Source organism: Amphiprion ocellaris, chromosome 1 (genome assembly GCF_022539595.1).
Source record: "Amphiprion ocellaris isolate individual 3 ecotype Okinawa chromosome 1, ASM2253959v1, whole genome shotgun sequence".
Taxonomy (NCBI): Eukaryota; Metazoa; Chordata; class Actinopteri; family Pomacentridae; genus Amphiprion; species Amphiprion ocellaris.
This window is the reverse complement of record NC_072766.1, coordinates 35,143,064-35,167,048: the sequence shown is the minus strand read 5'-3', so window position 1 is coordinate 35,167,048 and position 23,985 is coordinate 35,143,064. Positions and strand designations below refer to the sequence as shown.

The following is a 23,985-nucleotide window of genomic DNA, read 5'->3' as shown; positions in this document are numbered from 1 at the left end:
AAGAGGTCTTTATATTCACTTTCTTTTCATGAGGTATTCCATTAGAGCCACAGGAGAACTGACCTCTATCTAACACTCAGACTAACTGTCTGGACCTGAGTGCCTACCAGTGATTCCTTCTACCTACTTATGCACTTTATATTTATTTATAACGCACTAAGAGATTATTGATTGTTTTTGTCTGTAAATTTGCAATGACCTTACAGAAATTCTATTCTATTTAAGCTTTTTCTCTCTTGTGCACAAGCTGCTGTTTGCTTTAAATGCATGTGGAACGATTAGCCACAACATTAAAACCATCCTCCTATGTTAGTCCACAGACATCTGAAGGTGTTCTGGGGTTTCAGGCAGCAGATGTGCTTTGAGTACTAAAGTTGTGTCGTAGGACTTTTGGATCTGACTTGTTTTTCCAGAACAACCTACAGATGTTGATCAGATTATGATCTGAAGAGTTGGAGGTTGAGTCAACACCTTGAACTCTTGTTCCTCAGACCATTCCTGAATAATATTTACAGGGTGGCAGGCAAATGTCATATACTTTCTGTGTATTCTTCCTGTAAACAGGCCTGAGGCGACAGCGAGGTGATCTGAAACCAACAAACACTGGGGAGAGTAAGACATAAAAACAGTTTTAAACAAAAAAGGTAAATCATGTCTCAAATACAAGGGCAAACTGTTTCACTCTGAAAAATCCAAATAACAGCAGCGGAAAATTGAAGCCAGTTTAATAAATAGCTTACAAAAACATCAAATTAATTTACAAATCTGCAGCGCATCAGAAAGTTAGAGGAAATAACAACTAAATTGACTTTTAAGATTTTGAAATTATCTATAAAAACAGCCAAAAACTAATTTCATAAAGTAAAATCATGTCTGAAACACCAGGACAAACTAGAGATTTGCTTGTCGGAAAATCAAAATCAATTTAATAAATAGATTAAAAATACCAAATTAACTTTCAAATCAGCAGCACATAAAAAAGTCTGAGAAATAACAACTAAATTGATGTTCAAGATTGTAAAATCATCCATTAAAAGATTTAAAAAAAAAAAAAAACAGGATCGATTGAGCTACAAAACACCGAACCCACTGACCGAGTGTTAAAAACAGGCCTGAAGCGCTGAACCTCATTTACAAACAGCTTTAATGGAGAAAGTTCAGGGTTTTTCTTGACATAAGTTCACTTCAACTAAAGGTTGTTCTTTCATTTTCTGTTTGAATATTCCTTCCAGAGTGCTTCCGTTCAGCAGGTTTTCAAGGTCGGTAAAAATGTGGGTCACGGTCGTATGACTTCTGCTTCAGAGCGAGAAAGAAAAGCTGAAGAGGAGTCGACACGTTTGGAAAATCAAGAGAAACTCACCTGTGAAAGAGAACCGACTTGACCAGCGTGACCACGTCTCTGCTGGCGTTGTGACCGGCACAAACGCACGCTACATGGATCAGCTGCAGAAATGCAAACACAAGAAGAAGAAGAAGCTCCAAGTTAAACCAAACAGCAGCGACCAGTTATTTTAATCCAGCAGTCAACACTTCTACTGTCTGGGTGCTGAGAAGTTTGATCGTAAACTCAGCATCCTCATCTATGTGGTTTCTTATCAAAAAATAAAGACAAAAAAAAAGAATATAAAAATTATTAAAAGAATAATAAAGAAAATGAAAAACAAATAATAAATAATTAGGAAATATCATTAAAAATAATTATAACATAAAGCAAAAAAAATGAATAAATGGAGATGTAAAAAAATCAATAAAAGAATGAATAAAAACATTTAAATATAAAGAAAATTAAACAGGAATAAATGTGGAGCTATTAAGACAAATAAGAAAATAAGTGAATTAAAAATGTTAATATTTACAGACAAATAAATATATTTGGAAAGAAAAAAATCAGTTGCACAAACAGTAACAGAAGAAGAAGCTCTGAGTTTCACTAAACAGCACTATTTTATTCAAATCAAAAAATAAAGATAACAAATTTAAGAAAATGTAAAAACAAATATTTATAAATACATAAAGACAATAAAGTAGATTAACAATGAAACAATAAATTGGAAATATAATAAAAAATAAAAGAAAATGAATAAAAGAAAAAATACATTTGAACATGTCAAATTGTAAAGAAAAATAAATAGAAGAAGAATAAAGAAGAATAAATATAAAAATAAATAAATGTGGAAATATAAAAACAAAAGAATAAAGTAAATAAAAAAATGTGAAAATATATCGAAAATAATTCATTTGGAAAAACAATTTTTTAAAAACATGAGCTGCACAAACGAGAAGACGAAGCTCTAATTTTCAACAAATAGTGGTTTCTTTTTAAAAAAAATATAAAGACAAATACTAGTAATGAAATAAAGTAAATTAAAAAGGGTGAAAAACTAATAATAAATAAATTGGACATATAATTTAAAATGATTATTATTCATAATATAAAAACAAAAAAGAATGAATTGATGGAGAAATGTAAAGAGAAATAAAAGAATAAATAAGCAAATAAAAAAATTGTAGAAATATATAGACAAATATATTTGGAAAGACATTAAAAAAAAGATCGGCTGCACGAACATAATCAGAGGAAGAAGAAGCTCTAAGTTATTTTGCTCCTGCTATCAACACTTTTCCTCCCTGGGTGCTGACAGGTTTCATCACAGACTCACAGCGTGTCTCTGGATTTTTTTAAATCACTGAATTAACAGTGAATTTATGCAGTGTGTCGTCAGTTTCCTCCTAAAAAAAACAACCGTCACCGTTCACCCCCCGACGCCTCCGCAGTAGAGCGAGCGAATCCGGGACGTTCACCCCCCGTCTGATGTGAAATTTCATATTTAGCTCCTCAAATATGTATGATTTCACGTCACTCGCTTTTCAGGAGCGAAAGTCTTTGAAAAGTTGGAGCTCAAAGGCTGCAGACGACATCAAAGAGGCAGAGCGTCTCCCTCGCTGTCAGCTCACCTCTGCAGCGACCTGCCGAGCTTCACTGCTCAGCCACTTTACAGACAATTAACTGGAAAACACCCGATTCTGAGCAGCCATCAGGGTGTGAGGGGTGTTAACTTCAGGTAACCATGGTAACGATAGTGATGCTTGATGTGACACTGAAACTAAAACATCTAGGAGTTCCAACAGACGCCAAACATGTGGTGCTGGTTTAGAAAAAAGTACAGCCTGATTTCCTTTGGCTGTAAGCGTGTTAATAGAGTCAGAGGTTTAGAAAACAGTCGTCTGTTCTCTCCATCAGGACACCTGGTATGGAGTCACAGGAGTGTCATAAAATTAATAAATCTGTCACATAATAAGAAACATAAAGAGGATTATATGACAGAAAAAAAAGAAAAAATGATGAAAAATAAATTAAAATTTAACAAATGTAGTCGTAAACACTAAATATTTAACAGAATACTTAAGTACATTTAAAAATGGAAATATATATTAAAAAATAAACATAAAAATGTGGTAATATGAAGACAAATAAACGAGGAACTAGAAAGATAACAGAATAAATAAGTAAATAAAAAATGTTGAAATAACAATACAAAAAATATGGTTATATAACAACTAATAAATAAGAGAATAAATAAATGTTGAAATGCAAAGACAAATGAATTACATTTTAAAAATCTAAATAATAAATACATGTGGAAATATAAACAGAAATATATGTAAAAATACTAGAATAAATATATAACAGAATAAATAAACAGGTACATTTAAAAATTTGAAAATATGAAGAAAAATTAATTATTGTGGAAATACAAAAATAAAAAAATAAAAAAATATGGAAATGTAAAGACAAATGACTAACAGAATAAATAGGTTCATTTAAAAGGCAGATGAATAAAAGAATAAAGAAAGCATTTAAAAATGTGAAAATTTAAAAAAATAAACAAAAGAGAATGAATGTGGAAATATAAAAACAAATAAACAGAGGAATAAATAAGCACATTTAAAAATGCGGAACTATATGGACAAATAAATCAATTTAAAAAGACATTTAAACTCTATATCTATATAGATGTGTATTAAATATAGAAATAAATATGTAAAGACACAAATGAAAACGCTGTTTTTAAGTGTTTTCTGACCTCACACTTCTGGACGGTGGGCGATCGAGGACACTCGGTGTGGTTGTTCTTCTCCTCTGCCGTGTTATCGCCGTCCTCCGGCCCCGTGTCCGCGGACGCGCCCCACTGCTGGTTGCCATAGTTACCGTCCGGCGACTGGGCGGCGGTGCCCTGCGATTGGCTGAGCTGCAGCCGGATCTGCCGGTTCTCCTCCTCCACCTCTCGGACCCGAGACTCCAGGACGGCTCGCTCTAAGACCTGGGCGGCCGGCGTGTCGGCCAGGCAGGGGGTCAGCAGGAGGGAGCGTCCGTCTGGGAAGGATCGAACATGAACGTCAAATACAAACTGTCTGCAGCGCCACCTGCTGGTTGGAAGTGTTAGAGATGTTAATGAGCAAATATTCAGCTTTCTTTCTGTTATATAGCTGCTATTATGAGCATCTAAATCAGGGGTGTCAAACTGTACATACAATCCAATTCTAAACTGAAGTGGGCCGGACCAGTAAAATCATAACTTAATAACCTATAAATAACCACAACTCCAGATTTTCCCTTTGTTTTAGTGCAATAAAAGTACATTCTGAAAATTACATTTAACGAACTTTCATTTTTACAAAACATTATGAACAACCTGACTTTTTAAAAGACAAATAAGTATAATTTCAACAATATTATGCTTCAGCTGATCATTTACATATTACAATTTACAGATCACAGTTTATCTAAAAAGACACTAAACATTTAGTCGCAGGTATCTGGAACTGAACAACTTATTAAGATCTAGAGACCATTTCAAATTTACATTCATGTGATAATCCTGACCACCTGAACTGAAGGACTATAAAGGAAAAGGTTAAATTATCCCCCTGCATTGTAGATGTATAAAATTTATACATAAAAAATACATAAAAGTTGTGACAGTGCATCAACAACAGGGTTCCACCAAACCAAACTCTGTCGCACTGCTGACTGACGTTATATTACACAATGCTCAGTGTCTTTAAATATTTTCACAGAAAGGATTCATTTTCACCTTTGTGTTTTTGCAAAGTAACTGGACCCTGTGGTGGGCCGGTTTTGGCCCACAGGCCTTATGATTGACACCCCAGATCTAAAAGGTCTGCAAACTTACAAACTGCCAACCAAAGGGGATTATTCAGCTGACCTCGTCTCCTTCAGATTAACCAGAGTTCAGTTAAGATTTTTAGCTGACAAAGCTCAAATAATTCCAAAGTTTGTAGTAGCAAATAAAACTTTAGAAACCTGTACAGATAAATCTGCATAAGAGATTTTTTTTTTTTTTTTTTACATATGAAAAAAGTTGGTTATTAAGTCAAACTAAGGCTGCTTTAGACTAGAAGCTGCACAATATTAGTATTTATACTCATGAAAGAATATGATCAATACTGTTATTTCCATCCAGAAGACCTTGGACAATCAGAATTAGTAGTTAATGTAGATTATGGTTTATTTTTTTATTTTTCAACTCACATTCCTTAAATGTTTGCATCGTTTCCCCTTTGCCGTTGCAATAACAAATTTCCCCACTGTGGGATTAATAAAAACTCATCTTATATCACCTCTTATCTCTTTAACACAACTGTGGGTATCAGAAATAATCAGCAAAATATTCACAACAAATATGTGAAATTAGAAGTTTTTAGACCCCAGTGTTTTTTGTAATTAACAAAAATATCTTGCATTTGTACTACAGATAAGTGCGGCATGATTACAATAAAGGTCATTTAAAGGCATTTAAACACATTTAAAATTTTAAAAATGAAAAAAAACAAACACCATGAAAATGCGCAGGCAAAATGTTCAATTAAACTTTTAAACTTATTTCTTTGCTAAATAATTCACAGTTTTTAATTTAACTACTTCTTGCAGTAACTACGCAACAATATATAAGTAAAAGTCTTTTATATTACGCAGCTCCTTACCGTGAAGCTACAATGCAGTATAAAGTCAAACATTTTCCTTTGAAACATAGTAAAGTTGAAGCATAAAGTGGCCTGGACATAAGACACACAGACATTAGTTAGTTATTGTTTGGCCTTTTTTGCCTTTATTGATAGGTGCAGTGGAGACAGACAGGAAAGGAGGGAGAAGAGTGGAGGGAAGACATGCAGCACAGAGCTGTTAGCAGGAATGGAAGGCAGGCCGCTGCATCGGGGACTATAGCCTCTATATATGGGTCACCTGCTTTACCTGTTGAGCTATCTGGGAGCCCCAAGCCGTCATGTTTTCACCAAAAATCTGATGACTTTGTTTCACTTTGTTGTCCAGTGAAGCACTTTGTGACTTGAACTCTCAAAAAAAGGCTCTGTAAATAAATATTCTTACTATAATATACAGACAGTGAGAGTATTTACAAACACATCTGTCCTGGATGACGCAAAGTGTGAACCTGAACTCATCACCTCTCATACCTCCGGGCGACTGCCGTCATGTTTTTGTCGTTTCTCGGTGCAAACATGCTGATAATCTATCAGCGCTTCGTTCTCCTGAGAGTCACACTTGTAAATTAGCTCATCACACGTCGTCTTCTCGTCTTTCTCCACCTTCCTCCATCTTATTGTGACTGACTGTGGTGAGAACATCCAGGACGGCTTCGCGTTTGTTGCTCAAGACAGTGATAAGACGAGCAGAGACACATTTGCTCTGAATAAGTTTTTGTCCCGTCATGTATGCAGGATAATTTTAGATGGAGTTCAGTCTTCTGCTGCTGGAGTCTCACCGTCAGAAAAACAAAGATTCAGGAAGTAACTGGCAGTGACATTTGCCTAAATTGTGGCCAGATTTAGTGCGTTTGTATGGATCGGATCAGGTTCAGATCAGGTTGTACTGTGCCAGAACACTGAATAATCAGCATTACTTGTTCTGCAGAGTGTGCATTATGATGCTGTCTTTTCTTGTTTACTCAGTTTGTTCACTGCTGCTCTGTAGCTGAACAAATATTTTCAAAATTGAATTTAATTTTCATGTACTTCCCTTACATAGAAAATAAATTGATAATATTAACAACAAACCCACAGAGAAAAGTAACAACGAAAACAAATCTAAGAAGAATGTTTTATTCTTTTGCAACCTGTTAAGTTTTTATTTCCTGCACTAGCACAATCCACATCATTTTTAAAGGTCTCATATTACACTTTTTTTCAGCAAATCAATCAAACTCCCACATGTTCCCACAGTATTTCTCTTCATTTTTTAAGCTCAAATACTGTAAAGATGGTTCATTTCTCACTGACTGTATAACTATTTGCTTCAAGGATGTTCCAAATTGCTGTTTCACTCATAAAACCAAAGATCTACTGCTGTCCCCAGCCTGTTCAGGAAGAAAACTCTCTCTGTATCTGTGATTGACATCGCAGGGAAAAACACCTGACTGCACTTTATCTCTGAGTAATCATTTACAGCAATATATCACAGTAAAGCTGTAGTTTGTAGCCACCACGTAGCCTTAATGAGCTGCAGTTTAGTCACTATTTTATACTCATTCCATTGTTTGACCACAGAAACTGTAAATTATAGAAATGAAAACAGTTTTATTGGGAATTCAGCTGAATTAAAATGCAATTTATGTGAGCACAGAGGGCAGGAGAGAAGTGAACTGATGTAAATAACTGCTTGGTTTAGGTTGAACTGATGTACAACAAGCAACAGGAAGACACAGTAACCCCAAAAAGTCCTAGTTCATTGGTTTTAAAGCACTCTTAGAGCTTCCACCATCTCTAAATGTCGCTCTGCTTTACATAGAGCTGGGAGCTGTTGGCATCAGCTCAAAGCTAATGCCAATATTAGCAACATTAGCTGCACAACATTCTAACACTGTGGATTTTCCAATTGTTGTGGGCTCATTACCATCAAAAATGAAAGTAATCCACTGAGTCTTCACTTCTTACGATGCTGAGAGTCCATGAAGACACTTGTGTTCACTCTTGCTGCCAACATTTGGCGTGTTTTACATGTGGCTCAGACACTTTAGCATTAGCAGAAGCAGCTCTAGAAAGTAAATACAGCTGGTGGACTGAGAGGCAGCTGGTTATTCTGGATGGATCACCTGGAAGCAGTGAGAGGACGGGGTCATACAAAGTTTAAACTGGACGATTATTGGTTAGCTAGGTGTGAGGTAGCACTTAGGTCACATTTTAACAAGCTAATAAAGCTGGGAGGCTAACTAGCTGAGGAATGGTAGAAATAAACACTGTTATATCTCCAAGTTTACAACAGCCACAAAACACAATAAAAATTGACTTTCAACACATGTGACCTTTAAAATTGGTTTTCTCCTCCTTTGTCGACTCCAAAAAACTAGAAACACAAAAACATCAACTCATTTTCAACCCTAAAGCCATGTTGGGAAATAGAAGCCTAAAAATATATATTTTACTGGTTCCAATAGCTTAGCAACTACCAAGAAAGACGGGAACCATAAATGTGGACTGATTCTGATACTTCTGTTCTTCAACATTGGAAGATTAATTCTACATTTCTGTCTAAACAAGCAAAAAGTCCTCTTAGCAAGGTTAGCATTGACGCCATTTTAGTCACCATCGTGCAAAGTCTCTTCATGTAAACAAACCCAGGTAACGACACACATTCTTCAAAGAAAGGTCCATTTTCAGTGACCTAAAACAGCGTTTAAGAATGAGAGGCTGAAATACAGACAAAGCTGCGTTTTGAATAATATGAGTGCAGACAGAGTGTGAGTCACAACCAGCAGAAACAGACAACAGCGTTTATCTGTCTGATGCTCCTCTTCTCATTTTAACCTCAGTCTCTCTGTGCAGCAGCATCAGGATGGAGATGTTAGAAGCAGTGAGGGCAGTGAACAAAACAAAACAAAAAAGAAAAACAGAGCTCATGTTTTCTTGTGAATATTTAAATTTGCCAGCAGCGTAATGCATCAAACACACAGGCACCATATTATTCCTCTGGGCCGGTGTTTGTCTGAAAACACAACCACTGTAGTTTAATGTGACTCAGTTCTACTTAAACTGTCCTGCAGCCCTAAATACTCACCAGAGCAGCAAATGTGGATTAATCCGCTGCTGAAAATAGTCCCTAACCAATGCACTGCTGCCTCCTGTTTGGGTGAAACTACAGTAACCATCCTCCATCTGGTTATTTCCTCGTCTTTCTTCACACTTTTCACCCCCACAGTTCCACATTCTTCTCATATTCTTCCACCTCCTTTTCCCATTTCTCACACATTCATAACTCCATTTCTCCCACAATTTCTCTTTGCTTTGTCTCTCATTTTTCCACCCCCTCTTCCTCTCTCATTCTAACGCCCTCAAGCAGCAGCTGGCCCACAGCTGAAGTGAGGCATGATGGGAATGTCTCCCACCCTAATCTGAGGGCGAATTGAAATGAAGGAATCACACTTGTTCAAAATCTGACTCCCCCTGATTTTTATCCTGTTATGTAGGTAATCTTGGCTTTATTATTTTAATTTATGTTGTGTACTGCATAAGGGGGCTGCACAGTGGTGTAGTGGTTAGCGCTTTCGCCTTGAAGCGAGCAGATCCCCGGTTCACATCCCAGCTTTCCCGGGATCTTTCTGCATGGAGTTTGCATGTTCTCCTTGCGCATGCGTGGGTTTTCTCCGGGTACTCCAGCTTCCTCCCACAGTCCAGAAACATGCTGAGGTTAATTGGTAACTCTGAATTGTCCATAGGTGTGATTGCTAGTGTGATTGTTTGTCTGTATATGTATCCCTGTGATAGACTGGTGATCTGTCTAGGGTGTCCCCTGCCTTCACTCTTAGTCAGCTGGGATAGACTCCAGCCCCCCATGACCCTAATGAGGATTAAGCGGTGTATAGCTGATGGATGGATGGATGTATAGTGCATAAAGTGTTGTAACGCCAGTAGTAGAAGTAGTATTCACATCCTTTACTTTAGTAGTAACACCATGCTGCATTACACTACGGTTCAAAAGTTTGGGGTCACCCAGACAACTTCATGTTTTCCATGAAAACTCACACTTTTATCCATGTGCTAACATAACTGCACAAGGGTTTTCTAATCATCAGTTAGCCTTTCAACACCATTAGCTAACACAATGTAGCATTAGAACACAGGAGTGATGGTTGCTGGAAATGTTCCTTTGTACCCCTATGGAGATATTCCATTAAAAATCATCCGTTTACAGCTAGAATAGTCATTTAGCACATTAACAATGTCTACACTGGATTTCTGATTCACTTAATGTTATCTTCATTGAAAAACTTTTTTTTTTTTTCAAAAATAAAGAAATTTCTAAGTGGCCCCAAACTTTTGAATGGTAGTGTAAGCATATAAGCAATCTGCCAAAGTATGTAAACACGATGGGGTTGTTGTTACAGATGTGTTAAAGAGCCCAAATTCGTTTTTTTTGTTTCTCCTTGTCCTTTTTGTTATGTTATATATCTGCTTTTGTGCAAAGTCAAAATTTACATGACAAGACAGTAGCAGGTTCAGAATATTTTTGGTAGTCTTGGTGAACTATAGCACAGCTTCATGGCTCAATACTTGTGTAAGTGTTTACCTGGTACATTTCCAGATGTCGGGGTTTCACAGTCCGGACAGTGATGCAATATTTTCAGACACGCAAAATGTAACACTAATGTAACATTAATGTGACATTTTGTGTCATTCAGACATGATGATATTGTTCCATAAAAGACCCTATGCTGCTTTTATTGGCTTCTCCCTTTTCTTCAGTGTGTTATACGGCAGTTTTTTGTGCAAACTTCACACCAAACAGAATTATTCTCTCCAGCAGAAAACTCTGCTGCTTACTTAACCTGTTTTTCAGTCCAGGCTTTTCATCTGTTACTTATCTACATCACCATGTAACATATTTGCATATCTCCTCCCGAGCAGCTAGTTTGGTTATCAAACAAAGAATGATTAGTTTTCTTACAGTCCACCACAGTAGGGTTGGATTCTGTGCAGTAGATGTCAGATGCAGCAGAAATTTAAAGCAGCTTAACATGAATATGAGTGCAACTAGCTCAGAGTATTACTTAAATTCAGTACTGGAGAAAATGTGCTTTAACTTGCACCACTGTGTACAGTGTACCATTTTTTATAAGAGGAATTTAATGATTCTATTTGTATTCATTGATGTTTGTTCTATTAATTTATTTTAAAATGAAATTTTGCATTTTGTATCTTTTGCCGTGCTTAACTCTGTTTCTGCACTTTCTGCTTCTTTGTCTTTTTTCTTCCTGTTTGTCTGGACTGGTTTTCTGCTGTAATATTGTCTTCATGAGTATCATCTGCTAACTTTTTAAAAAGGCTGCTAAAAAAATAAAGTTACTATGATTATTATGAAGCTATCATATAATGTAGTCATGAACTATTGTGCTGTTCCACTCTTTGGAAACAATCTGTTAAAGAGGACAGTGGAGCTGAATGGACAGATAGAGTGACCGGAATCTGATCTGCAGTCAGTCACATGCAGTGAAAAGGAAACGCTGGTTATTTCTGAAGCGATGAGCTCCAACAGCTCACTCCATCACTTTTAACACTCTCAGCTAAAGCGGATCCACTGCAGCGAGACAACTCATCAGTCATCCACGTGTTCGGGCCTCAACACAGTGGAATCCTATTTTGCTGCTTCGCCTGCCCTCCAAGAAGCGCCGCTAACCCCGAGACATACATCAAATATTAACTGTATCACCCGGACCTGTGCGTGTGTGTGTGTGTGTGTGTGATATCTAAGAAAACACATGCAGCCCGGAGTCGTACTGTACCAACCACAGCTAATCGGTGTGATAATGGGACTTTAAATTCAGCAGTAAAGGGGGAAATCAGCTCAGAAAGAAACCTGCTGCCACACTGGAAACTCCTGCAGGACGAGTCAGTTGGAGCCGAGTCCAGAGTCGCTTTATGTCCATGAAGGTGCACAGCTTTCCGTTAATGTCACCGCCGTTTAACAGGTCGCCCTCATGCCTGACTGAGCACAATCTCACAAGTTCACACTTTGCGTTATCACTTTCAAAACAGTATAAATATGAATGTATGCGGGATTATTATGCAATGATGTTTTTATGCACAGTAGGAATGTTTTCCTCTACTGTCCTCGCTATGAGTTGAACATATTTCACAGGTACACAGCTAGCTAACAGTACTGTGTCCTCATAAACTCAATACATAACTGTTCTTGTGTTTAATGAAGAATGATAATCAGCATAAGTTAGGCCCAATATAGGAACACACTAAAAGAAAACGCTAAGTTGCTACTATGCTAGCTGCCAGTTAAGTAAATTCTACGGCAAAGCACAGCAAGTATATTTGGTTTCTTGTAACGGAAAAATGCTGAACAAATAAAAGTGCTTACAAACAAGTACTGTCCAAGGTGATAATGTGGAAAGATAAACTGCAGCTCTGCACACGGCCCAATTAAACTCTATGGAAATCTCCTGCTCTAACACTACTGTACACTGAACAACCAGTAGGGGGCACTATAGTACACACACAACTCTGTTGCACAGTATTATATGCAGGTTGGAACATTTGCCATGAATAATTTAACCGATGAAAGATATATTAACCAATAAGGCAGAAGACGAAGGACATATATGTCAGAAAACCTATTGTAGATAAGCTGTAATACTGTCTCTTACAGTTGAATACAGTAGTGACAAAAGGAGGCGGTCATTTAGACTACAGACACTTCAATGTAGGCAAGCAGAGAGAATTGTGGGTGGTTAGCAAGTAAATGGCCACCATGACATCGACTTCTGTGATGCTTAATGACCATGCATGTGCACTGCATTCCATTAATGCGACTGCAGGTTAACAGGTCACTCTAACTTAAGGATTTCAAACTTTGCTGTATCACTTTCAGCGTAGTATAAAACTGCATGTATGCAAGATTAGGATGCACCAGTCGTTTTTATGCACAATAGATATGTATTGCCAGTAACATTTGAACCAATTAAAAATACAAACACCAATAAGTCAGAAGTTGAAAGACATGCATGTCTGAAAATGTAATGTTAATTAACTGCAGTACCCTGTTGTGCCAACAGGTGGAGCCTCTTACTGTTAAATACTACAGTGATGAGAGGAGGCGATCATTTGGACTACATTCAATACAGGCAAGCAGAAAGAAGTGTGGAAGCATAGCTAGTAAAGGCCACCATGACAAAGACTTCTGTGATGCATAATGACCAAGCAGGTGCACTGCATTCCATTAATGTGACAGCAGTTTAGCAGGTCGCTCTCATGCCTGAGTGAGCACCCCGACAATCCCATGAGTTTAAACGTTGTTCTATCATTTTCCATATGGTATAAATCTAAATGTCTGCAACATTATAATGCACTGACATGTTTATGTACAGTAGGAATGTTTTGCAAGGAAAAATTTAACCAATTAAAACTATTTTAAGGCAGAAGACGAAAGACTTGCATGCCAGAAATAGTATTTGCAGATTAGCTGCAGTACCTGGTAGTGTCACCAGGTGGAGCCTCTTACTGTTAGGCAGTAGCTCAGACTACATGTAGTTCAATACAGGCAAGCAGAAAAAATGTGGTGGTTTACCTAGTAAAGGGCCACCATGACAAAGACTTCTATGATGATTCCCATCCTTCAGCCACAGCTCATATATCTGAGACAAGCCGCAGTTTCCTTCGACCTTGTGACATTTGGAAATAACTTTCTTTAAAGATAAGATACATTTAATTGATCCTTTACTGGGGAAAATCACATTAATGCAGCTAGATTAAAGGTAAGCACAGTAAACAACAGATAATAAATAAATGCAAAAGTATAAAAAAAAGAAAATAATACACTTTGTACAGCTTTCCCATGTACAGATAGCTGTACCCAAACTGTATGACACAAATGGCGTGTAGAATTCTACATTAAAAGTTGTAAATATAACTTTTGAAAATTTGACAAGTTACAAATAACAAACCATGAGTGCTACATCATGTTTTGTGCTTTTGCAACTAATGCCATTCATTCACTGACAAAAACAAAATCAGCGTGTAGAATAACGTCTTTTTGACTCAATTAATGATGTCGATTCATCTACTATTGATTGACAATGCTGCTGATGATCAATTAATAAAATTGCTCAAGATTTACATCCCTAATAGACAGTGCAAAAGTGGACTACAAAGCAGAGATTTAATCCCAGACATCAAACATCAGGTTTAACTGGAAATACCTTATTCTTAAAATATAGGTTTTCTCATATTGTTGCATCGACATTCCTATATTATTAATATTATTATTATTATTATTTCATCTGCAAAACAAATAATTTTCCCTGCAAAGAAACTTTCTGCCATTATTCAACCAGCAGTGGCCTTTTCTCTGTCAGCTCTTTTCTATTTTTTCTTCATCTTCTCTTTGCTTTTATAATTTGACTAAATGTCAGTGAAAAAGAGGGTCGGCCCTCAGTGATCCCTCGAGGATAAATAAAGGTTGAATGAATGTATTAAAAGATGACATTTCTATATGTTTTTGTTTATATGGAATAATTCTGTGGGATAATGTTATTTTCCAGGGTCAGGGGAATCTCTGCAGTATCTGAACTTCTAGATGTGGAAGAATCTGTATAATATCAACGGTATTTATGTGTATTTTTTGTTTATTTATTCTTATTATTTTACCCTACATTTCTGCACTATCCCCAGCTGATCTTATCTTCTATATAAAACTACTCCTTCATTTGTCACCACCATTGTCTGATATGAACAGAATTCCTGCAGAGAACCAGGCTGCATTTAATAGTATTAAAGCCTCAGTGCTAAAATGTTAACCTGCATCCAGGTTCTGTTCATTAGATTTTGATGAAGTGATAAATGAGAGATTGGAGGATTATTGAAAGCAGGTCAGAAAAAGGTCTGCTCACTTTTAGGCTCCAAATCAGTAAATTAATACTCTTTAAAAGCCTCCTCTTCAAAAGGCAATCCAAAAGATGAGCAATCAGAGGATTAGTGAAATCATCCACACGATATTTCATGCAAATTTGGTCAGAATCTGTCTTAAAATCCTGGGGTAAAAAATGGTTTATCAGTCGATCAACAGAAAATATTCAGCAACTACTTTAATATAGGAACAGTTTAGGCAATTTTTCAAGCAAAAATGGGGGAAAAAAAAACCCTAAATTGCTGGATTTTGGGAGTGAGATTTGGACTTTGAGTAGAAAAAAAAACAAGACATTTTCAGATTAAAGGTTTCTGATCAAATAAGAAAAAAAATCTAATCTAAGTTTGCATTGCTAGGGATACTGTAGCTGTAAACTCAACATGATTGCAGGCTGCTCTAGATGTGACCTCCTGCTCGCCTCTCTAAGTATGCGTTTGTTATTAAAGCTTTTCCACAAAACCGTTGCGATCTAAACAAAAGTGCTGACTTTGCCTCGTTGGCTGTCTGAGATGTCTGAATGAAAAATCAAACTAAACAGAAAATGGCCTCTGCATGTTTAAAAATTGAACCTAATAGTCAGATCGAAGGGGGAAAGCATCTGATAATTGATGTTTTCTGTTCTTCTTGGATTCTTGTGACTCCATCTGAACCAAACCACAGCCTCAAGTCTTTAAATATACATCAGCTTTAGACTTTTCAAAGCCAATATCCATGAAAAATTGCACAGCGAGGGCTCTGAGATGAGGAAAAGTGTTTAGATGACGCGCCTCTGAATGTGTTCGTACTCACTCTCCAGGTTTCCGGCCAGCAGGTAGAGCCAGGTGAGCAGGACGATGGCCGTGAGAGACGCCACCAGCAGCTTGAGGCGGCCGCGACACAACAGGTTCATGATGGGAGGCGACAGCGAGGGCGGCGAGGGGGACGAGGACGAGGACGGGAGGAGGGGTTCAGGTGGGGCTCAGTCCCTCATCAGGTCCCTGCAGCATCCTTTCATCTGAAGAAAGCATCAGAACAGAAGTCAGTTAATGCACTGGACCCGCTTGAGGAAAAACTGCTTTCAATACTCTTATTTCAAGGCTTTCTGTAACCGAGTGTCATTTTTCTATGTTCCAGAGCTCCAAACTGGTGGGTTCTGGTCCCACAGTGGTCTGCAGATTCCTCATGAATCACTCATAAGTCTGTGGTTTACTGAGCTTTCACAGATCCAAAATGTTTAGACCCCATCTGAAACAGATCTGCGGTAAACTTCCCCGAACCCAGAGCGCAGAAGACACGATCCAAAAGGCAGCAGATACCATTTAGACCTGATCTACAAAGACCCAGACTGTAGACCTGCTTTAATATTATCAAAGTAGAACCTCCTGTACTAATGGTCATTAAGATTTCAAGTAGATTAAAAAAATTTTAACCTTCAAGGGCAACGTGCAAATTAAAACGAGGCTGTTACATGCAATTTAACAACTCAACAGGTAAAAGATTCGCTCCTGTCACAGTTTAACTCACTGTGGACTCATTTTTCACTGTAATATAAAGTCCTGCACCTCTATGGAAACGACAAAACCATGATTAGAAGTAGAGAGAATCAGAAATGTCTTCTGAGCAGCATGCGAGTTATGACGCTTTAAATGATTAATAATAAAAAAAAAAAAAAAAAAAAAAGAAAATTGGTTGCTCTACAAGCTATGGACATTTTTCAACTTGTAATTAATATAAACATAAACTCAGTCTTTTCCACTCCACTCTGCACATCAACTCTAGAAAGATGTTTCACCAGGCTGAATGTATCTTCCAACAACTTGCATAAGGTTTTTGAGCCATGCTGCATTTCAATTATTATGTTTTATTTTTTTCTTAGTCTCTTTAATTTCATTCCATACCACATAGACACAAACCATCCAGAAAGACAGACAAACAACTGCACCGACAGAGAAAATGACCACAAAATTACATAAAACAAGTGCAGACACAAAATAGCCCAAAACAGACACAAAACAACAAGAAAGGGTGAGGCATGTCTGTAAGGAGAAAAAAAGAAGACCACAAAGTCACACAAAACAACTGTAAAGAGACACAAAATGACCAGAAAGAGAGACAAAAATACCACTAAGAGGCAAAAAACAACTGCAAAGAGACACAAAATTACCAGAAACAGACACACAACAACAAGAAAGTGAGGGATGTGGCTCTAAGGAGACACAAAATGACCAGAAAGACACAAAAAATGAGCACAAAGTAACACAAAATAATTGCAACGAGACACAAAATGACCAAAAAGAGAGACGAAGAGTCATAGAGAGACCAAAAATGATCACAAAATGATACAAAACAAGAGCAGAGACACAAAATGATCAGAAACAGACACAAAAATACCACAAAAAGTCACAAAACAACTGCAAAGACATACAAAATGTCTCTAAAGAGACATAAAACAACAACAAAGTCTCAGACGTGGCTGTAAGGAGACACAAAGACACAAAAAATAACCACAAAATCACACAAAACACCTGCAAAGACAAACAAAATGACCAGAAAGAGAGACAAATAGTCACACAGAGACCAAAAATGACCACAAAATGACACAAAACAACTGCAAACAGACAGAAAATAACCAGAAAGAAACAGAAAATGACAACAGAGGAGCAGATTTTCATTCATTCTGTTGCTGGATGTGAACCTTAACTGTATGGAGGACTAAAAGTGCCAAAATTAAATAAATAAATACATCATTAAATAATTAATTAAATATGTCATTAATTAATTAAAATTGGAATTAAATATTTCATTAATTAATTAAAATTGGAATTAAATATGTCATTAATTAATTAAAATTGGAATTAAATACTTAAATGTGTTATTAAATAAATATATCATTAAATAATTAAATATGTCATTAATTAGTTAAAATTGGAATTAAATATGTCATTAATTAATTAAAATTGGAATTAAATACATAAATGTGTTATTAAATATGTCATTAATTTATTAAAATAACAATTATTTTAAGTAAAAAACATATTTCATTATTTCACGATTTAATTAATTATTTCATGGTCCTTGTGTTGCAGTGGATCATGAATTAATTTTATCTGTCAACCTCGCCCGTCAAAGTCCGTGGGCGGGACTAACGTGAATCTAGTCTAATCCACTGCTTTTGTCTGCCTTGAAACCGGAAGTAGAAGTCTTTCTAAACATGGAGGCTGTGTAGAGGGAGAGTCGCTGTGAACTTTCTAGAGAGTTGGTGAGAGATATTTTAGACCTTGCAGAGTATGTGGAAGCAGGACCTGCTTACCGCGAGCATGTAGCGTGTAAAGCAGAGGAATTTATTGACGTTGTTGAAGTTATTTCCGCACTTTCCGACCAAGATGTTGACCGTAGAGTGACTGCAAATTTAGAGGAAGTACTCCGCCGGTTTTCTGGTACCAGGGTGCAACAGGAGCACACACAGGGACCAGGGCGTTTGGCATACCGAGGGAAGTTCTGGAACATCACGTTCTTTGTGGATTACCAGCCTGTCAAATTGCAGCGATGCTCGGAGTGTCGAGCGCTTTTCCTTTAGGACCTACTCGGCGCGGCACGGCTCCGCTCGTCTTTGTTTAGCCGCGATTCCACAAGCATCTACTCGGCACGGTACGGCTCGTCTCATCTTTGTTTGCGAGCGTTTCCATACGGACTAATTTTCAGCACCTTCTCGGCTGAGGTTCCCAGCGAGCTGAGATGAGCCGATAATGTGGCGTTTACATAGTGCAGGCCACTGATTGGACAGGGAGTGACGACACAGAGCAACTTCAGCACGAAAACAAAATCCTGCATTAAAAAATGACTGTAAACAGCGACGGTGTGCATTGCTCTTCACGAAACTCTCTGTTCTTCATAATTTTAATGTGACAGCCAGACCTGTACCGTGGGTGAATGAAGAGGTCGAGACTTTGTCTTTGGTGGCGGACCAAAGAATACAGAGAGAGCTGGACGGAGAAAGTTTATCAGGAGGTCTCTGAGCGGATGGCCGCTCACATATACAGTAGACTGTATATAAAGAGGACAGAAGCAGTGTAGGGAGACGCTGAAAAAGCTCAAAAATGACTATCGGTCCACCCAGGACCACAACGGCCGGCGTGGGTCAACCAGGAGGTGTTGGAAGAGGTTTAATGGACGCTATTTACTGGCACCGCACCGGCGAGCAACAGGAGGGAGACTCAGCCGCTGCATTGTTGGAGACGTTCGAGGACGGTGAGTGTTTTGTGACTTCAAGAAACTTATACATCATTTATTCCATTGGTGGCAAGCTTCTTTTAAGCAAACAAGTATTTTTAGAAAGTAACGTCGTTGTCTCCTGTAGCAGACAATAAGATAGCTAGTTAGCCATCGGCGCTAACTCCGTGCTCTGCTTGTATTTCGTGCTGCTGTTTCTAACGTTTAGCTCTCAGAAGCTAATACTTCAGTCAGCATGCCGTGTTTTTCTTGTACTTAGAGTGAGTGTTTATTTCTGTTCAAGAATCCCTTTCCACATGCGAAGCCTACTCCACCTCCGTCGCGGAGCCCCCGGCTGCCCTGTCTCCTCTCCAGCACCAGCTCGGACACCGACACCAGCACGTCACAGCAACGTCTTATCACCGGTAAGACACGGTAAACAGAGAGCATGGTTGATTTTCGTATTATTATTACTACAGGTGTAAATGCCTGCAAGCATGATCAGAACAACGAGACCAATGACCAAGAATTGAGGCAGGTGTAAATACAAACTGTGCAGCAGCCAGCTCAGGAACGCCTGATGAAAGCTACATGTAGCTACAGTGACACATAAACAGAACACATGCAGCTGCATTTATTTTCTATTGATTTAACAAGTAAGTCACTCTAATTAATTTACGTTCTGGTGCGGTGTAGTATTGCAACCATTCTTCTTATAGTCACTAGGTAGCTGTGAAACTGAATGAAAATATACATAAAAATGAGAAAACACAGCTCTTCTTAGCAACTCCAAAATGTGCACAGGATGAAATGAAGTTCACACCACGTCGTTTTTGTTTGTGGTGGAGCAGTTACTGCTTGTGCTTTGGTTAAAGCGAAGAGTGCCAGAAGTTTATTAAAGTATCAAAGACATGATCATGATTGAAAATGGATGGACGGGTGGCTAAACACATCACATCATAGCTGTGGAGTCCTTCCAGCTCCTGGGGACTACAATCTCTCAGGACCTCCTGAAAAAGGCTCAGCAGAGGATGTATTTCCTACGACAGCTGAGGAGACATGGCCTGCCACATGAGCTGTTGATCCAGTTCTACACTGCAGTCATACAATCTGTCCTGTGCACCTCTGGATCAACCACACAGCAGGACAGAAACAGACTACAGCCCATAGTACGGACTGCAGAAAACATCATCAGAGACCCCACTCACCCTGGACATTTGGACTACAGTGCCCTGTACACAAAAATCACCACTACTGTGTTTATAGCAATTACCATTTTGCTAATGTGTTCATACATTCCAGTCTAGCTGTACATTTCTGTTTATATTGTGTTCTATTTTACTACTATTTCTTTTTCCTCCCTGTTCCTCTTTCTATTGTTTATTTTTTATTATTCTCTTCCATATTCCTAGGATGACACCAACAGCCGAAACCAAATTCTGTGTATATTGTGTACTTACTTGGCCATTAAAGCTGACTCTGATCACTTTTCTGTCTTTGGTCTAGGCAAGAGGAAAGGGGGCCACAGAAAATTGGACCTTCCTAGCGTACTTGTGGAGATGCAGGCTGAGGAGGAGTGGAGTCATGCCCAGCATGATGAGAACATCTGGTTGCTCCTCAGCGAGGCAAGAGAGAATGAAGCTGGCCCAGAATACTGCCTTCAACCAGTCATTCCTGGGTGTGCTGGGGCAGCTGGGGTAGCTGGGTAGGCAGTGGGCAGCCGGCGAGTGTGAGCGAGTCCACCTCCCATAGACTTGAGATTTACAAGTGCTGGTCATATAATTAGAATATCACGAAAAAGCTTGTCTTTTGGACAACTGTCAGGTCAGTAGTCTTCCCCATGATTGTGTAGCCTACAGAACTAGACTGAGAGACCATTTAAAGGCCTTTGCAGGTGTTTTGAGTTAATTAGCTGATTAGAGGTGTCTTCAATATTGAACCTTTCTACAATATTCTAATTTTCAGAGATACCAAATTTGAGATTTTTGTTAGTATTCAGGTATAATCATCAAAGTTAAGAGAAATAAACATTTGAAATATATCAGTCTCTGTGTAATGAATGAGTATAATATACAAGTTTCACTTTTTGAATGGAATTACTGAAATAATGAACAACTTTTTTCATGATATTCTAATTATATGACCAGCACCTGTAGTTGTATATAGTTTTACTTTTAGCCCTCCACTGTAGGAGAGGCCCACCACAGTTTGTACTTTGCACATTGTAAATAGTTTTGATTTTGCTGCTGACTAATAAACTATTTTGTGACTTATGTGATTGCATCATAACTTTTCATTTTGTCTGTTAAGACACTGGTAGGAAAAGAGTCAACAGTCTGAACCAAACAATTCTATATTCCCTAATAATGTATTTGTGTTTAATGGGATTTAACATGTTTTAACACAAACTCCTTTATGGTTCATAATTCTGGTGACTGAATTACACCAAAGCAATACTGATTTATCAAACTGGAATTTTCTTAAAACAGCTGTTTTAATGTTTTGGCGTTTAATTTTTTATTTAATCTTGCTAACCTTCACAAACAAACAATAGCATAGACACATCTACAAAAGTTTATTGTCAGAATTGCATTAAAGAAAACAATAGCGGTCCGGGGACAGAAAAACAGAAGTATAACAAGAAGAACAACTTTTAACTTTTGCATGACACGTAGTGCATCAGTGCATCCTGTACATCTCTGTCCTCCTCCTCTACACCTTGTGCCACTGCAGGCTCATGTGCTGCTGCTTCAGGTAAATCCCATGAAGTCTCATCAGAGAGCATCTGAAACACATACACAGCATACATATTTTAATACCTAATAGCGACAAACTGCAGCCATTACAGGGTCGTTCACAGGACTGATACACGATAGCTAGCGAACTAGCATTAGCTTACCCTTATATGTCGTCTCGTTCATATCCTCTTGTCTTCAGCTTGATACTGCTGTATCGCCTCCCAAACTCTCCTGTGTGTCTCCTGAGTGTTTCGACTCGCCGCTCTCAGCTTTCTCCGACTCTTCTGTTACTCTGAATCTGACAGAAAGCCACAGACCGAGCAGCAGGTGTACTATCGCCTCCATGTACATTGTTGCATTGCGTTTGTGTCGCACAAAAATGACGGTAAGGGACTTTCGGGCCACCGTGCTATGACGACTCAACCCACGATGAGGTGGTACTCAATGTAATGGAAAAACAACTAAACCGAGACGAGCCGTGGCGCGCCGAGTAGATGCTAAAGGAAATGCTAAAGGAAAATTTGTCTTGCACCGCATGTATCAACATTTGGGAAAGAGGACCGAGTCTTTAGCGGTTGCTAATAAAGTTTTGTTTTATTGAGTATCCAAACCAACGTAGAGGTGAATAGCGCCACCCAGTGTATCGGAATGTGTTCACAAGCTCTGCGTCAATCCATTATCTGGAATCGATTTGCCTTGACTTGATGTGCAGGGTAACCAATCAGGTGTTAGGATCCGCCCACCGACTTTGACGGGCGAGGTTGACAGATAAAATAAATTCATGATCCACTGCAACGCAAGGACCATGAAATAATTAATTAAATAGTGAAATAATGAAATATGTTTTTTACTTAAAATAATTGTTATTTTAATAAATTAATGACATATTTAATAACACATTTATGTATTTAATTCCAATTTTAATTAATTAATGACATATTTAATGCCAATTTTAATTAATTAATGACATATTTAATGCCAATTTTAATTAATTAATGACATATTTAATTATTTAATGATATATTTATTTAATAACACATTTAAGTATTTCATTCCAATTTTAATTAATTAATGAAATATTTAATTCCAATTTTAATTAATTAATGAAATATTTAATTCCAATTTTAATTAATTAATGACATATTTAATTAATTATTTAATGATGTATTTATTTATTTAATTTTGGCACTTTTAGTCCTCCATATAACTGAAGCTCCTGACTTCTATCTGTACTGCTGCTACATGAAAAAAAAAGTTTTCCTTGAAGCCCTCAGAGATTAAATGTTTCAAAATTAATATTTCAGGTCACAGATCACACATTAGACACTGATGTGACAGAGCTTCACCCGTTTAAATGAATTAAGATTTAGTCCTAACAGCTTAACAGCAACATTTGTTTCCTTTTGTTTGACGACCTAAAGGAGATGCAGTCTGACATCTGGCTGCATAAAATATGAGAATAAAATGAAATAAAGATCAGTTTGAAACTCCTGTCGCCAACATTCAGCCTCAAGGCTGCAGTCGAGTCGCTGTGCAGACGATATCAAATGATTCAGATCGATCAGGAGGAACCGAACTGAGTAAAGGAGTCGCTTTAGTTCCATGTAAACATGGAGAATCGTGTAGAAGCTGCAGCTAAACTCCTCCATCAGTCCAGCTCCGTGGGCCTCCCTCTGAGAGCTGAGCCTGATTAGAGCAGGAGGTCTGTCTTTGTTTTACAGCGTCATTCATTAATCCCTCTTTAATTAGACAGAAGCCTGAAGGAAACACGAGCGCAGAGGAGTCTCAGCCGAGTTTACAGCAGAGCAAAGGAAACTTTAAACTGATGGAACAAAACTTAAAAACTATCACTGGATTTACTCAACTGGAACCTCATGTAAAATTTAAAAGCAACATCAAAGCACATTTTAAAATTTCCACAAATTTCCTTACGTTTACCCCAATTTTATAATTTCTTTAAATGATATTTTCAAGAATTATCACACATATTCACATATTGGCTCGTAATTTCCATGTGGCATGTTTCACTTAGTGATGGATTTCAACATTTATTTCTATTTACTTGCCTCGTTTATTATGTGTTTTTGAGGTTGTCTTTATGTCATCTTCTGCACA

The 23,985-nt window shown here is 37.7% G+C and overlaps 1 protein-coding gene across 2 annotated transcripts in view; it reads right to left on the bottom strand.

Annotated features, from left to right (window-relative positions):
• Positions 1 to 23,985, bottom strand: part of large2 (LARGE xylosyl- and glucuronyltransferase 2) — a 142,898-nt gene that overhangs the window by 22,526 nt on the left and 96,387 nt on the right. For both annotated transcript variants that reach the window (XM_023290787.3, XM_023290786.3), the window contains 3 exons: positions 15,734 to 15,938; positions 4,086 to 4,375; positions 1,361 to 1,443 (listed from right to left, as the gene is read on the bottom strand). In XM_023290787.3, the coding sequence (XP_023146555.1) occupies positions 1,361 to 1,443; positions 4,086 to 4,375; positions 15,734 to 15,833 (473 nt within the window). In that variant the 5' untranslated portion in view covers positions 15,834 to 15,938. The remainder of the gene's footprint in view (positions 1 to 1,360; positions 1,444 to 4,085; positions 4,376 to 15,733; positions 15,939 to 23,985) is intronic.